This window comes from Muscardinus avellanarius (genome assembly GCF_963383645.1).
Source record: "Muscardinus avellanarius genome assembly, chromosome: X".
Taxonomy (NCBI): Eukaryota; Metazoa; Chordata; class Mammalia; order Rodentia; family Gliridae; genus Muscardinus; species Muscardinus avellanarius.
The window spans coordinates 70,587,116-70,601,714 of record NC_137792.1 but is presented as its reverse complement, the minus strand read 5'-3'; the positions used below and the strand labels follow the sequence as shown (position 1 = coordinate 70,601,714).

Here is a 14,599-nt window from a genome sequence, read left to right as displayed (position 1 = left end):
TGCTCAGAAATTAACAAGATAGAAATATTCTCAGATGTCTTTGCCAAGCAACATCCTGAGCTCAAAGTAGAAATGAAAAAAGGATGTTTGTACTGTTTCTAATTTCCTGAAGATTGAATTATTCATTCCATTAGCCAGTGAGTTCCAAAAGTGTCTTATGATGTGGCATTCCCACTGGGAAAAGCATGAAAAAGAACACTGTGGTTACAGTGGTTATCGTTCTATTCATATAATGTTACATCTTCACAAGAAAGGAGAAAAAGGAAAAGGAATGGCTTCCTGCACAGTGGTTGGATCATTGTGGTAGATTATCATCCCCCAACCATTCTTTGAAGCTCTAACTACTTTCAAGAGTATGTAGGCCTCACTTTTACCATATATTGTTAATTTGACTCACTGATACTGACTTAGACCCATCTCTAGGCTCTCACATTGGTTCTCAACTCTTACTGCAAAAGATTTAAGAATCACCTTGTGGTATTAAAAAATAAAGCTGGCAAAAAATCATACCAGACCAATTGATTCAAAGCCTCAGGAGGCAAGGCAAAGCATAGATATCTCTTAAAAGATCTCAGATGATTCTGAGATTTGAGGGCACCAAGAGTCACTATAAATCTAGCCCAACTCACTGGACAAGGTTGCACAAGTCCATTCCTGTAGATTAAATTGTTTAATTGACTATTGTTAAGGTTTATATTGCCAGGAACTGCAATACAAACTACAAATACATTGTTTTTGTGTTATTCTCATAAAATATCTGAGTCAATGGGTAGCTTGATGGATGGGAACTTTATCCCTCCTCGACTATCTCCATCAGATCTTTGAAAATAAATCCAAATAAATGTAGACATATTGAAAAAACGCTTGCCAGAATACTCAAAAAGTTCTGCTGGCTAGTCCCTCCAACTAGACTGTGTTTAAGTCAATCCTATATGGAAATCTAGGAGTTTCCCCCACCCTAAAACATTATTGAGAGATAAGTATCATTATCCCCATTGTACATTCCAGAAAATCAAGTTAAAATTTGTTGAGTGACTTGCCCAAGGCCACATAGCTAGTAGTAGATATAGAATCATTTCTATTCAGCTACTTCAAAAGGGAAATAGCAAAGGGTTAACAAATTCCTGCTAACACTCTAACTTCAATGCCATTGTAGCCATTGTATTTGGGGCTAGGTCTTATAAGGACCTGTAAGGTTAAAAGAAAAGGAGGGAGCCAGGAGGAAACTCACCAAGTGCTGTGTGCATGTATGTTTCTATCACTCTAAACTACATTATGATGTGAGACCACAATGCACCAATACACATATATAAAAAAGAAACTTATCAATAATTTTGACCAAAATAAAAATTAAAAACTTATAAAGATTAAATGAGTCATAAGGCTGGATTAGTGTCCTTATGAGAAGCGACACCAGAAAACTCTCTCTCTCTCTCTCTCTCTCTCTCTCTCTCTCTCTCGCTCTCGCTCTCGCTCTCGCTCTCGCTCTCTCTCTCCTTCCTTGTGGCAGAGTGAGAAGGTGACTGCTAGCCAGAAAAAGGACCCTTACCAAGAATTGGCTCCACTGGGCCTTGATCTGAGACTATCAGCCTCCAAAATTGTGAGAAAATAAATATCTATTTAAGTATTTAAGCCACCTAGTCTATGGTGTTTTGATATAACAGTTTCAGTAGACTAATAGAGCTGGAATCATGCTGTATTAGTCATTACTATAGATCCAATGCCTAGCTTAGCACCCGCACCTGCCACATACTGGGTGTTCTAAATAAGTAAAAGACTTCAAAGACATTCTCTTTACCACTCTGCATAGACCTTGTCCTAAGAATCAGGCCCTTCTTGAACATATGTTCTAGTCACTGGATCTATGACTCTTCCCTGAGCCTGTGGTCCTACTTAGAACTCTGGTCTTGTACCCATTGACAGGTCTGCTATTCTTTCCTATTTTAAGGTCTCAGGTATCCAAACACATTAAATTAGAGCTGGTGATTATAAGTAATTGAAAATGTTATTCCTCTATATATCTTGAGAACTATAAGTGTGCTCATTCTTCTTTTCTTCCTCTCTCTCTTTCTCTCTCTCTGCCAGAATATCAGAGACTCCTTCTCCTAGAAGTTCTTTTGCCAGAGATTCTCCTTGCTTTGCTTATCTCTGTATAAGAGGAACCACTAACAAAAGTGAAACAGGAGCTCATCTGAAGGATTTTTGAGTAATTGAATAATGCCAGAGGTAGACTAATTTCAGGCAATCATCCATGTAGATGACTAGAGATCAAAAGAAGCATGACAGGTTGCTTCACATGAACATAATGAGTGTGGCTGGGACTTCTGATGGTTTCCAAGATGGCAGATGTAAATGATTTCATCGAATGCTATTTTTCTAGGCGTGATTGCATGCATTCACTTCTGTTTTTCAGAAATTCACCTCTGAAATTTGGTTTACTATACTAGGATTCCTGTAAGTAGACTTGCACATAGGTGGTCCTGTTTGCCATATCCTGTTCAGTATCAAATGTCCACCTTCTAGCAAGAGGGACTGTGGGACTAGGTGAACAACTTTTCATCCCAAGCTTCATACACACCTAGGATAAAAGGTCGTTGGGAGTTCAGGACATCTCATGTAAATATTTGTGATATCCTAAGTGTTTTGTTTTGGTTTTTTTTTTTATTTTTTAAGTGTTTGGTTTTGAAAGTGCATCTGTTGGGCTATTTGTTCAGTCAGTTCTAAGATGTCCTAAAATAGTGTTTTCAGACACTTAGTGGTTGGGAAAGCCTAAATCTTAAAGTTTTGGGTAGCAGCAGCCCAACTGGGAGGTCTTGATGATTTTTACCTCAGTGGTCCTTACAGGCACTTCTTCATTTGGAGTGCTTATTTTGTGTTTGAATTTGGTGCTGGGATGAGCTGATTGCTTCCCAGTAACTCTAATTTTTCTAGGGCTTCTTTCAAAGGGGTGGCTTGTCCAATTGGAGGTAGCAGTGATGTCCTCTAATTTGGTGGAATACCCCTAACAAACAGCTGTCAATCATCTGCATCTAGGTAGGTCTTTTCAGGGCTGATAAGGACATGTCTGCATTCTAAGTGTTCAGAATAGTAGGTCTATTGGGCTATCCTAATGCAGCTTAGTAGTTATCTGTCTTTTCCTGATTAGATGTAGTTACCAAGGTCCCTTTCATTAAATACCACAGAGGTGGACTGGACTATCTTTTGAACCAAATAATCGAAATGCAAGGGGAGATACAGAGTATTACATTTCATCCAGGCCCTTTCTTTATAAGAAGTCAATAAGAAATAAAATAGGTTGCTAAGTAGTTTTTACATCATATACCACTTCGTGGCCCTTGGGACAAGACAAGTTTAGCTCAGAGTCATTGTTGAACAGGTACAATAGCCAACTAGCCCCTTTTACTCTTCACTTGCATATAAGCGTCAATTAAATTTTGAATTTAGTAAGATTATATCTTGGGTTTTATTCTGTACTCCTTACCCTCTATTTGCTATCTTGTGGCTGATAAAGGGGTAAGCCTCTGGAACATTGCATTTTTCTTATTAATAGAGATGGGCTTCCCAGTGCCAGAAGAATCTAGAGCAAGAGTTTGTTCAGGTCATCACAGCTATTCTCTTCAGAGATGTGGCTGGGAACTTCCATGGCAAAGAAGCATCTCCCCAAAACATCCAAGGAATCTTAGCCAAGCAGCCCTTGTTCATCACCAATTACAATGCATGTATTTCTTCTCTGATACTTGCTGGTCTTTTTTTTTTTTATTGGTGCACCGTATTCATACATCATAGTGGGATACAAACTTTTGTAGACATACATGCAGACATCACCCAGTCAGCCCCCACCCGATCCCCACCCCAGTCTCTCCCCATCCCTCCCTCCCATGCTTGGCTTAGTGGTTGACATCTAGTATTATAGCAATTTATCCAAAATTAAAAATGATAATCTCACAGAACAGTTTCATTTGTCTGATACGAAGCTTTTGATGACTTAAAGATAACATTTCAATATTTCTTTTTACTTTCTTTCTTACCAGAGAATATTTTTTTTCTATTTTTTTAGGTGAAACTATCATATATTTATATATTTATTTTTCAGAAAAAAAATCTATCCTAATATGGAATATGGACTCTAGATACCCAAAACGATCTTGAAAAAGAACAAAGCTAGAAGATATATATTTTCTGATTTCAAACCATATAAAGCTACAATAATTGAAACAGTGTAGTACTATTCTAAAGGCAGATATATAAACCATTGGAGTTAAATACAAGCCTAGAGCTAAATTCTTCCCTATATCGTCAAGTTATTTTTGACAAGGTTTCCACGAACATTTGGTGGTAGAAATAATAATCTTTTAACTAAATATTGTTGAAAAATAATATTTACATGGAAAAGAATAAAATTAGAACCTTACCTAATCCCATATACAAATATTAACTCAAAATAGATAAAAGACCTAAATATAAATCTTAAGACTATAAACTTTTAGGAGAAAATCTGGGTCATAAAACTTCACAACATTGAAATTGGCAGTGATTTCTTGGAAATGATTTCAATGGCACAGACAACAGAAGAATATACAAACTCCCTAAAAAAAATATTGTATATCCAAAGACAATGTAAACAGAGTTAAAAGTTACTGATAGAATGGGATAAAATATTTCCAAATGCTATATCTGAAGGTAAATTAATATTCCAACTAGAAATCCTAAAAATTAACAACAATGAAGGCAAACAATACCATTTAGAGATAGGTAAAAGACTAACAGAAATAATGAATCTCCACAGATAACCAATCTTAGTTGTCTGTTGGATGGAAAATCTTGTTTCTCTGGTTCTGGTGTGTGTTACCTATTTCTTCTTTGTAGTTAATCTCTTTGAGTATTTTCTCTAGTGCTGGTTTTGAAGACATAAATTCCTTCAGTTTCTGTTTGTCATGGAAGCTTCTTATTTCTCCATCTAATTTGATAGAAAGTTTTGCTGGGTAGGAAATTTTTGGCTGGAAGTTGTTTTCTTTCAGAGTTTGGAATATGTTACTCCAAGCCCTTCTGGCTCTCATGACTTGGTTTGGGAAGTCTGGAGTGATTCTAATTGGTTTGCCTCTGAATGTCACTTGGCCCTTTGTTTTTGTTGCCTTTAAGACTCTCTGTTTGGCGTCCACATTGCTCATTTTGACAATTATGTGGCGTGGGGATCCTCTTCTCCTATCCTGTCTAAAGGGAGTTCTATAAGTTTCCTGGACCTGTGTATCAACCTCTTGCTCTATGTTTGGAAATTTTTCTGCTATTACTTCCTTGAAGAGATTGTTAATCCCTTTGGTTTCACTTTCTTTTCCCTCCTCTATTCCAATTATTCTTAGGTTGGCTCTCTTAAAATGGGCCCATATTTCTTCAATATCAGATTCCTGCTGTCGGATATTTTTTTCTAGATTAGAAACTATGCGTTCATTTTTGGAATGATCATCTTCTAAGAGCGAGATTCTGTTCTCCATGTGGTCTAATCGGTTTTTCGTGCTTTGAATTGAGGCCTTTACTTCATTAATTGTATCCTTTATCTCTTTTTGGCTCTCTGAGTTCTTTTCGAAGCACCTCTATTATTTCTACAGTTATTTTCCTGATTTGATCTTCTAGAAATCTCTGATTTTCTGTTTTATCGGGTTCTGATGTTGTGGGGTTGTGGGCATTCATTGCTCCAGTATTATTCCTCTTTCCCATGATTTCGGAAGTTTGTGCCTTCTCTGGGTTCTTCCCTTGGGTCACTATGACTTCACTTAAGGTGCTCTGGATCTCGAGTCAGTAGTATCTCAGACCCCACTACTCCTTTACTGGGTTGTATCTCAGAGTCTCCGACCCAGAGAGTCGATAGAGGCTGCTTTAGACTGTGGGGGGTGCCAGGTTGCACGTTATCCTATGGTGTGATATCTCTGCCACCGCCACTCCCCCACTGGGTCAAGTCCCAGGGAGTACAGTACTGGGATTTCTCCTCTGTGGCCTGCAATTTGAGTCACTGTACTCGAGTACGCAGATGTAGCTGTACTGGACTCGGTGAATTCGCTGCTGCTGCCGCCGGTGGCAATATGGCGCCGATGCTACGCCCTTGGCCGTGAGGCTGGCGTATTTCTTCTTGGTTTTGATTTCCACTCTGAATCCCTGCAGCATGTGCTGAGCTCAGCCACTGGGAGCTTTAGATGCTCCCTGCGCCGAGAAATCCCACCTGGCTGTTCCACAGCGGCTCACCTCGGCTTGCTGTAGCCATCCGGTGAACTCGCCGCTGCCGCCGGCAGTATGGCGCTGCTGCCGCGTCCTCAGGCGTGAGGCCAGTTATCTCCTCTGTGGCTCTGAGCTCTGTTCTCAGTCTGCTTTCTCTCTGGAGCCTGGTGATTTTTTTGTTTCTCTGGTGATGGTGTTTTCTGGCTATGAAAGGCGCTGATTTTGTGGTAATGGAGATTGGTTGTTAGCGGGGCTCTTAAGCCCCGCTTTTCTCGGTCGCCATCTTCCCGGAAGTCTCCTTGCTGGTCTTCTTAATGGCACAGTATTTTAATGAAGATCATGGACCTCTGGGTTAGAGGGAAAGCATATCTATCTCATCCAACAATGAAAAGTCACCTGCAAACCCAAGGCATCCATAGAATTCTGTTGAGAATTGAGAAAAAGGTCTACATTGAAAAGACCCCAGGGCCTGGCAGAGTGGGGAGCACAGTCAGCACCCAGAGAAGTAGCAGTAGCCAACAAGTTAGGTGGGAGGGCATGGCTAATGGAGCTGCTGAATTGAGGTCCCAAAGAATGGATTACATCCTTTAATGGAGCATGATTTTGCAAATATAAAATATAATGTATATGGTTCCCACCCTGAACTATAGGCTGTAGCAGCTACCCAGGTCAGCAACATCATTTGTGGGGGTCCAGAAAAATGAAAATGTGGTGTATTTTATTAAAAAATTATTATGAATTTGATATGATTACATTTAAGATGATTACAGAAGAATATTAAACCAAATGCAAGTTCTTCTTGTAGTGGGTTCTGTGTGAATGCCCAAGTCACATGCTCAGAAAGCCATTTGTATAGCTGGAAAAGCCTAGCAACTTTGAGGGGATATTGGAGGAGGAAGGAGGAAGGCAGCAGAGAGAAGGAAAGGTCAGTCAACATTGTGAATGCCAGCTCTTTCATCCAGGATAGGGAAAGAAGGGTCGTGAAGGACCATCCTGAGAAATAAATTGTATTACAGTTCCCAGGAACTATTTTGTCACCAACATAAGGGCCATGAAGCAAATCTGGGGTTTGAGAGCCCCCAAAGTCCACTTTTCAGCCCTGAACCCATGGAACCCTGCTGTCAAATGCAAAGAAGGAGGATGGGTAAGTATAGAGTAAAACTAAGAAAGAAAGGCCTAAACCCTGGATCCTGGGCCATGTTTCCATTAGAGCAGAAAAAGCAAATAGTCGAAATTACTTAGCAGGCAGGTGCAAGGAGAAGGCTAGGCTGAACTCTTCCCTTGGTAAATGGAGGAGATGTTCCTTCTGGGCACTGAATGGTTCTTCTTTATGTGTATGTGGGCATGTGCTGGGGATTGAATCCTGAGGCATTCTATCTCCAAGCTACACTTTCAGGTTTGTTAGTTAGTTTGTTTGTTTGTTTGTTTTATTGTGGTACTGGGGATGGAACCCAGGGACCTACAACCTCCATGCTACACTCACAGACCCATTTTTATATTTTATTTGGAAACAGGGTCTCACTAAGTTGCCGAGAGCCTCACTAAGAAGCTGAAGCTGGCTTCAAACATGCGTGATCCTCCTGTCTCAACCTCCCAAGTACTGGGATTATAAGCATATGCCACCATGCCTAGCTTTTATTTTTGTATTTTAAAACAGGTTCTTGCTAAGTTCTTAAAGTTCATGCTATAATGTTGAGGCTATCCTCAAACCTGTGATCTTTGTCTCAGCCTCCCAAGTACTGGAATTACAGGCAGGCGCCACCACTCCCAGCTGACTCATTCATTTTTACTAGTTTTAGTTTTATAAACTTTATTATAAAATGGAACAGAGTTTAAAGTCAAGGCAAGTAAGTTAGATGAGGAGTGGTATGGCTATCCTTACATAAGGTGAGCATCAGAAATAGTCACAGACTGTTCCACTCAGCTGACCAAAATACCCCAAAAGAACAACTTATAAGAAGAGAGGTTTACTGGGACTCATAGTCTCAGAGGATTCAGTCCATAGAGTTAGCTTGAAAGCATAAATGGCAGTGGCAATGGCAGGGTACATGGAGGGCTCTGTTCTGACATCGTGGAAACTGGAAGCACAGGCAGGAGAAGGGGGCTGGGGCAAATATAATACCCAAATCCATAGACCCAGTGGCCTACCTCCTCTAGACACACCCTAGCTGCCTAAGATCCAATAAATACATTCAAATTGAATTGATTCACTGATGAGTTTGGAATCCTCATAGTTTAGTGATTTCACCACTGAACACTTTTGCATTATCAATACATGAGCTTTTTCAGAGACATTCTATATTCAAACCATAACATTGTCTGATTTGGGGTGCACTTTGTAAAGACCTCCATGTATAACAAATCAATCAAACTCTTCCTTTCTCTGTGTTTAATTTCACCATTGCCAAATGTCCTGATGTAAATAAATACTGTTATCCCAGGAATGCTAACTTCTTTGGAACCCTTTAAAAATTCTAGAAGTCATCTACTAAATAATCTATTTCTCCCATAAAGCACCACAGGAAAGCTGGAAAGTGAGCTAGCTCCTGGCACTGCAAAGTGTCAGTAAAAGGAGAAATGCAGGTAGATGTTTGGTGTAGGACCAGCGGAACTCTGGCCACAATTCAAAAGGCCAGGAAAGGAGGTTTAGCACAGACAGGGCAACAGGCTTTCTATTACTGTCCCTACCAGTCCATGAAACACTTGCAGAAGTCCCTCAACGAAGCCAGCCTTTTTGGTAAATCAGCTTCTGAGCTGTCTTCCAGCCCATCATAGAAGGCAAGGATCACTATTGATGCAAATTTTTCTACCACAAATTACCACCCACATTCATCCCTTCTACACAGACAGAGCTCAAGGATGACAGGAAAGCTGTGAGTAATTCCTGGCACCTGCCTCTGTCAAGGCAAAAACACAGCTGCTTATCCCCAGAAAAGGGATCTCCTCCAGCCTGTGTTCAGGGCCAAAGTATGTTCTCCACCATTTCTACCATACTCTAGATAACTAATAGCAGAACTTCCTGCTTGATTCCCTATGAAATAGGTGCTTGTGGGGACAGCATGACAACTGTCTCTGCTATTCCCATCGTTGCCTTGATTAATTCCAAATCTCTCTGTCTGGCTCATCCAACCAATTATCTCTCAGGACTTCTTTCTAGCCACCTAGCAAGAGGAATATATCTCTTGATCCAACCTCCTTTTAAATACTGAAAAATTGTTTCTGTTGGACTTAGACAAAGCTCTGGGAAAATGGAAAAGATGGTGGTATGTCCAGTTTTTAGCCTCTCCAGAGGCTCTAAGAAAGGCTCACCCCCTAAGAAAGAAGAGATCTGTAGAGGCTACAGGCATAAAGCAGTAGAAGTATGTGAACTAGGTTCTAGAGGCAGTGGCATTTCTTTCACAGCTTCCTGTTTCTATTGACCTCAGGTCCTTCAAAGTCTCCTTTTATGCTGCATTCTTGCTCATCAAGCAAGGGGAGAATAATATTTGATTCATCCCCCTAATAATCAGTGCACAATGGCTTCCTTTTTTGGTGCTACTAGGGTTGAATCTAGGGCAGTTGTACCTCTGAGCTACACATCCAACCCTTCTTACTTTTTATTTTGAAGCAGGTTCTTGCTAAGTTACCATGTGGTGGCCTCCAGCCTGTGACCCTCCTGTCTCAGCCTCCTGAACAAAGCCTCCTGGAATTACAGGTGTATGCCATTACACCCAGCTCCTTCTCAAAGTCATGACTACATATCCTTTTCAAGGATTTGTCACTGTATATCATTGAGTCACTGATAAAGATTCAAAGATTAGTCCTGGCTTAGTCATTTAAAGAAAAAACAAGAGAAGCCATGTGCAGTGGCATACACCTGTAATCTCAATACTTGGGAGGCTGAGATGGAAGAATTGCAGGGTGGGCAACATAGCAAGACTTTGCAACTAGCAAGACCCTGTTTTCAAATTTAAAAACAATTAAAAGGGCTGAGGATGTGGCTCAGAGGTAGAAGGCCCCTGGGTCCCATCCTAACTATCACACACACTCAAAAAGAAACCAAGAGAGATAGACACAGCAAAAAGAGTAAAACAATGCTTACATCTAATATCCTACCCCTGTAAAGCTTAAACACTTATTTCATGTAAAAGGGAAATTAAAAGAAAAGATAGTGGCCAGACATGGTGGTGGATGCTTGTAATCCCAGCATTCAGGACTCAGAGACCAGAGGCTAGCGGTTCGCAGACAGCCTCAGCTGCCCTTCACAACTCAGTGAGACCCTGTTTCAAAAAATAAGAAAGACTAAAGAAAAACTAAAAAATAGGAGCAGGGGTGTAACTCAGAGGTAGAATGCCCCTGGGTTCCATCCCCAATAAGACGAAGGAGAAAAAGGTGAAGGAGAAGGAGAAGGAGAGAGAAGAAGGGGGAGGAGGAGGAGGAGGAGGAGGAGGAGGAGGAGGAGGAGGAGGAGGAGGAGGAGGAGAATGCGGCAATGAAGCTTGGAATGCTGTTGTACCTATAATCTCAGTACTTGGGAGGGTGAAACGGGAGGACCACAGGTTTGAGGCCAGCCTCAGCAACTTAGGGAGACCCCCAGCAACTTAAAAATACCCTGTTTCAAACTGTAAAGGGCTGAAGAGTGTAGCTCAGAGGTAAAATGCTCCTGAGTTCAATTCCCAATACTCTTCCCCTCCCAAAATGTAATGAAGCAGAGGACTCCAAGTGTTCAGGCCTGTGACAAATGGAAGCTAAACAAAGGACTCTAGTGTGGCTACAATTGCAAAGATTTCTTTCAGTTCCATCAACTTATTTCCCTTTGATATTAATGAATTTTGTGATCATATATCCGTTTCAAGTTTTTCTAGGAGATCATCTTTGAGGTTATGTAAGTGTCTTTGCATGTTGATGTACATTCAGATTGTGGTATATGTGAGACCAAATCGCTCATTTTGTTGTCCTTGGATAAAACATTTTTATATACTCTAAAAGTCAAGGAATAGGGTGGGGAGGCAGTCTTGTTTGGCAGCCCTTTACTTATCCTGTCATACTCAGGTTGATTTGGGGATGTTCATTTCCTAACCTCATGTCCTCTGTTTATTTCTACTTACTTAAGGGACCCTGGACTCAGACCAGAACCCACGTCCATGTAGCCCTCCAGATTAGCAGGCTAGATGATCCTGGACACAAAGCTGCCTCCTGGGCTTGTACTGCTATAGAATCCAACCAGGAAAAAGTGAAAACCCTGGGAGTTTCTAAGAGCGCTACCCTGGAAAGACATCTTCTGGGTGATGTTGGCTTTGGAGAGACTAAGTCTGTTGCACAGTGAACCCCTAGCTTAGTCCTCACCCCCCTCTGATTCCCTCTACTGGGGCTGAGACCATGTACTCCCCACTGGGTGTCTACAAGGGCTGCCATCCTTGCTTTTACAAGCACTAAGCTTTGCAGAGAGCTATTCACTGCATAATTCAGCTGAAAGAAAGTGGGTAGTGTGATAACCAAGGTATCCTGAAAGTAATAAAAGAAAAAAGAAGATGAGAACTGAAGCATAATTACAAATTTACAGTGTCACAGTCATTTATTTTGCTTGTCAGGAGTCCACGGTCCACTTCTTGTTATTATTTTTGTGCATCTCCAGAGCTTCAAACTATCTGTTAGTCACAACTATGAGCTCAGCTAATCTAAATGTTTATTTTTCTATTGCTAATGTTTAGTTTGTGTCTCATGGTATGTGATGTTTTATTATTCAGATCCTCTGCACTGCTGCTGGACATGTGTTTTAGACACTCAATTAACAGTAATGAAGACACCAAGGATGGGGTCATGTGAACCTGCGAGTCTGTTTTCAAAGAAAGGGCTGTTCTGGAAGTAAACACAACTCAGAAAATGTCACCCCTTGTACCACACTGTAAGGGCTTTACACATCCAGGGAGAGAGACATTGAAGATCTTGTGAGACTATATCTTCCTATCTCCATTCCTGGCATCATAGGTTTCCTACATTTGCATTCAGTTTCACCCTTTATCAGACCAGTCTTAGTTTTCAGGCAAAGGAGCATATAAAGAGCTTTAGGCCAGTTTCTGGGCTCAGCTTCAAGTGACCTTTCTTACTTTCATGGCTTTATCTTTGCATTTAATTTAGATGACTTCAGCCCTACCCTTTCCTTAGTTTCTAAACTCATGTCATTCTCTCGGTAATTTACAAAATATACTTCATCTCCCTTTTTAGATGGGGAATTCACTTTTTTTTGGTGGAGAATAGAGAAGGGTGAATTATAGAGCTGAGTGTTCTTCTGAGGTTCTGGAAGATTTCCTTGAAACAGCTAAAGGTCTTCATACTTTGCATTTTCTCTGATTTAAATGCTTTCATCTCCCCCTAGATGTAAAGAAGCACTAGCTGCTTAGCTGTAATATCGATTCCATCTTCATATATGAAAACAATTTATAGAAACCAGCCAGATACAGCTAGTCAGAACAGTCAAACTATTAACATTAGTTCTTTGTGTATAATTTTTGTCTTACTTTCTCTTAATCCATAGGGTTTCTCCTTTTCTGTCTGGCCTTGTAAATAAACAAGAAGAAAATGTAGTTTGGTTCTGGCAAGTTCAAAATTTGAATTCTGGCTCTTCCACTATCTAACTCCCAGCACATTTATTTACCTTCTGAACCTTAGTTTCTTCACTTATAAAATGTGGAAGAACCTGTCAGAGATGTCCTCACATTAAATATGATAGCATACTTAAAGAATCCATATTGAATGGACACAGTGGCACATGCCCATATAATCTTAGTACTCAAAAAGATGAAGCAAAAAAAAAAAGATGAAGCAGAAAGATGACAGGTTTGAGGCCAGCTTCAGTAACTTAGTGACACCCTCAGCAACCTAGAGAGACATTATTTCAAAATTTTATAAAAGGAGGCCAGGCGTGGTGGCGCACGTTTGTAATCCCCGCGCTTGGGAGGCAGGGGCAGGAGGATCGCGCAGGTTTGAAGCTAGCCGCGTGCGCTGGCTTAGGAGACCCTGTTTCCAAATAAAAATGTAAAAATAGGTCTGGGAGTATAGCCCAGAGGTAGAAGGGCTTGCAGGAACCCCAGTACCACCAAAAAATTTTTAAAAAGGGCAGAGTATAGCTTGGAGGTGGGACCCCTGTGGGTTCGATCACCAGTACCACACACAAAGAATAGATATCACCAAGCATATAGTATGTACTCAGTACATGGTGGGTATTATTTAATTATTTAATCTTCGACTAAGTGATTGAGGTGACACCTATTCCATATATATACACACACACACACACACACACACACACACACACACACACACATATGACTGATGTGGTCTAATGAGAGCTCAAAGAAAAAATAATGTTATGTTCTTTATATTCAAACGTAGGTACTATTTATTTATTTATTTATTTATTTTTGCAGTACTGGGGATGGAAACTAGGGGTATTCTACCTTCAATCGACACTCAAAATCCTATTTTCTATTCTTTATTTTGAAATAGGTTCTCACTAAGTTGCGAAGGGCCTCACTCAGTAGCTGAGGCTGTCTGCGAATCGTGATCCTCCTTTTGTGTGTGTGTGTGTGTGTGTGTGTGTGTGTGTGTGTGTGTGTGTGGTACCCAGGGGCATTCTGCTCTGAGCTGCACACCAGCTCTCTTTTTATTCCTTACTTTGAAACAGGGTCTCACTGAGTTTCAAAGGGCCTCACTAAGTAGCTGAGGCTGTCCGCAAACCGTGATCTTCTGGTCTCAGCCTCCCAAATGCTGGGATTACAAGCATGTGCTACCACACACACCCAGCTTGACCCTCTTGTCTCAGTCTCCAAAATGCTGGGATTACCACTTGTGAAACCACCCTACTATTTTAATGTTAGTTAGACCATTTTCCTCCGCAAACATGTGGTTTCTCTTTCACCAAGACAGCTCCACCAAACAGTCTTTATTAGTGTGACCCTCCTCATCAAATTCTTCACTATACTCCAATAAACATTGCTTGCACTTCACTATCCTGGAATATGGGAATGAAGAAAGGAAAATAGAACCCACTTTCAAAGCTAAGTAAGATTCAATGTCTAGGTAAGTTCATTCTATACCTAATTTCTTCACTGTTATGAGCATAAACCATTGCTGGATTTTGTCAGAGGCTTTTTCTACAGCTAATAGGGTGATCACATGATTTTTCCTTCTAATTATGTGATGGATTACATTATTTATTTGAATATGTTGAACCAATCTTGCATTCCTGAAATGCATTCAACTTGATTATGTTGTACAATGTTCTTGTTGTGTTTTTTTAATACTAATTATTAATGTATTATCACTTTTTTGCAGCACTGAGGATTTAACCCAGGAACATTCTATCTCAAAGCTATACCCCCTGCCCATTTTTTATTATTTATTTTGAAACAGG

General features: G+C 40.5%; 1 protein-coding gene across 1 annotated transcript in view; it reads left to right on the top strand.

Annotated features, from left to right (window-relative positions):
* Window positions 1–11,512, top strand: part of ADGRG4 (adhesion G protein-coupled receptor G4) — a gene marked incomplete at both ends in the record, with an annotated part of 225,914 nt that extends 214,402 nt beyond the window's left edge. The window contains one exon of the mRNA XM_080718933.1: window positions 11,300–11,512. Within this exon, the coding sequence (XP_080575059.1) occupies window positions 11,300–11,512 (213 nt within the window). The remainder of the gene's footprint in view (window positions 1–11,299) is intronic.
* Window positions 11,513–14,599: the final 3,087 nt, after the last annotated feature.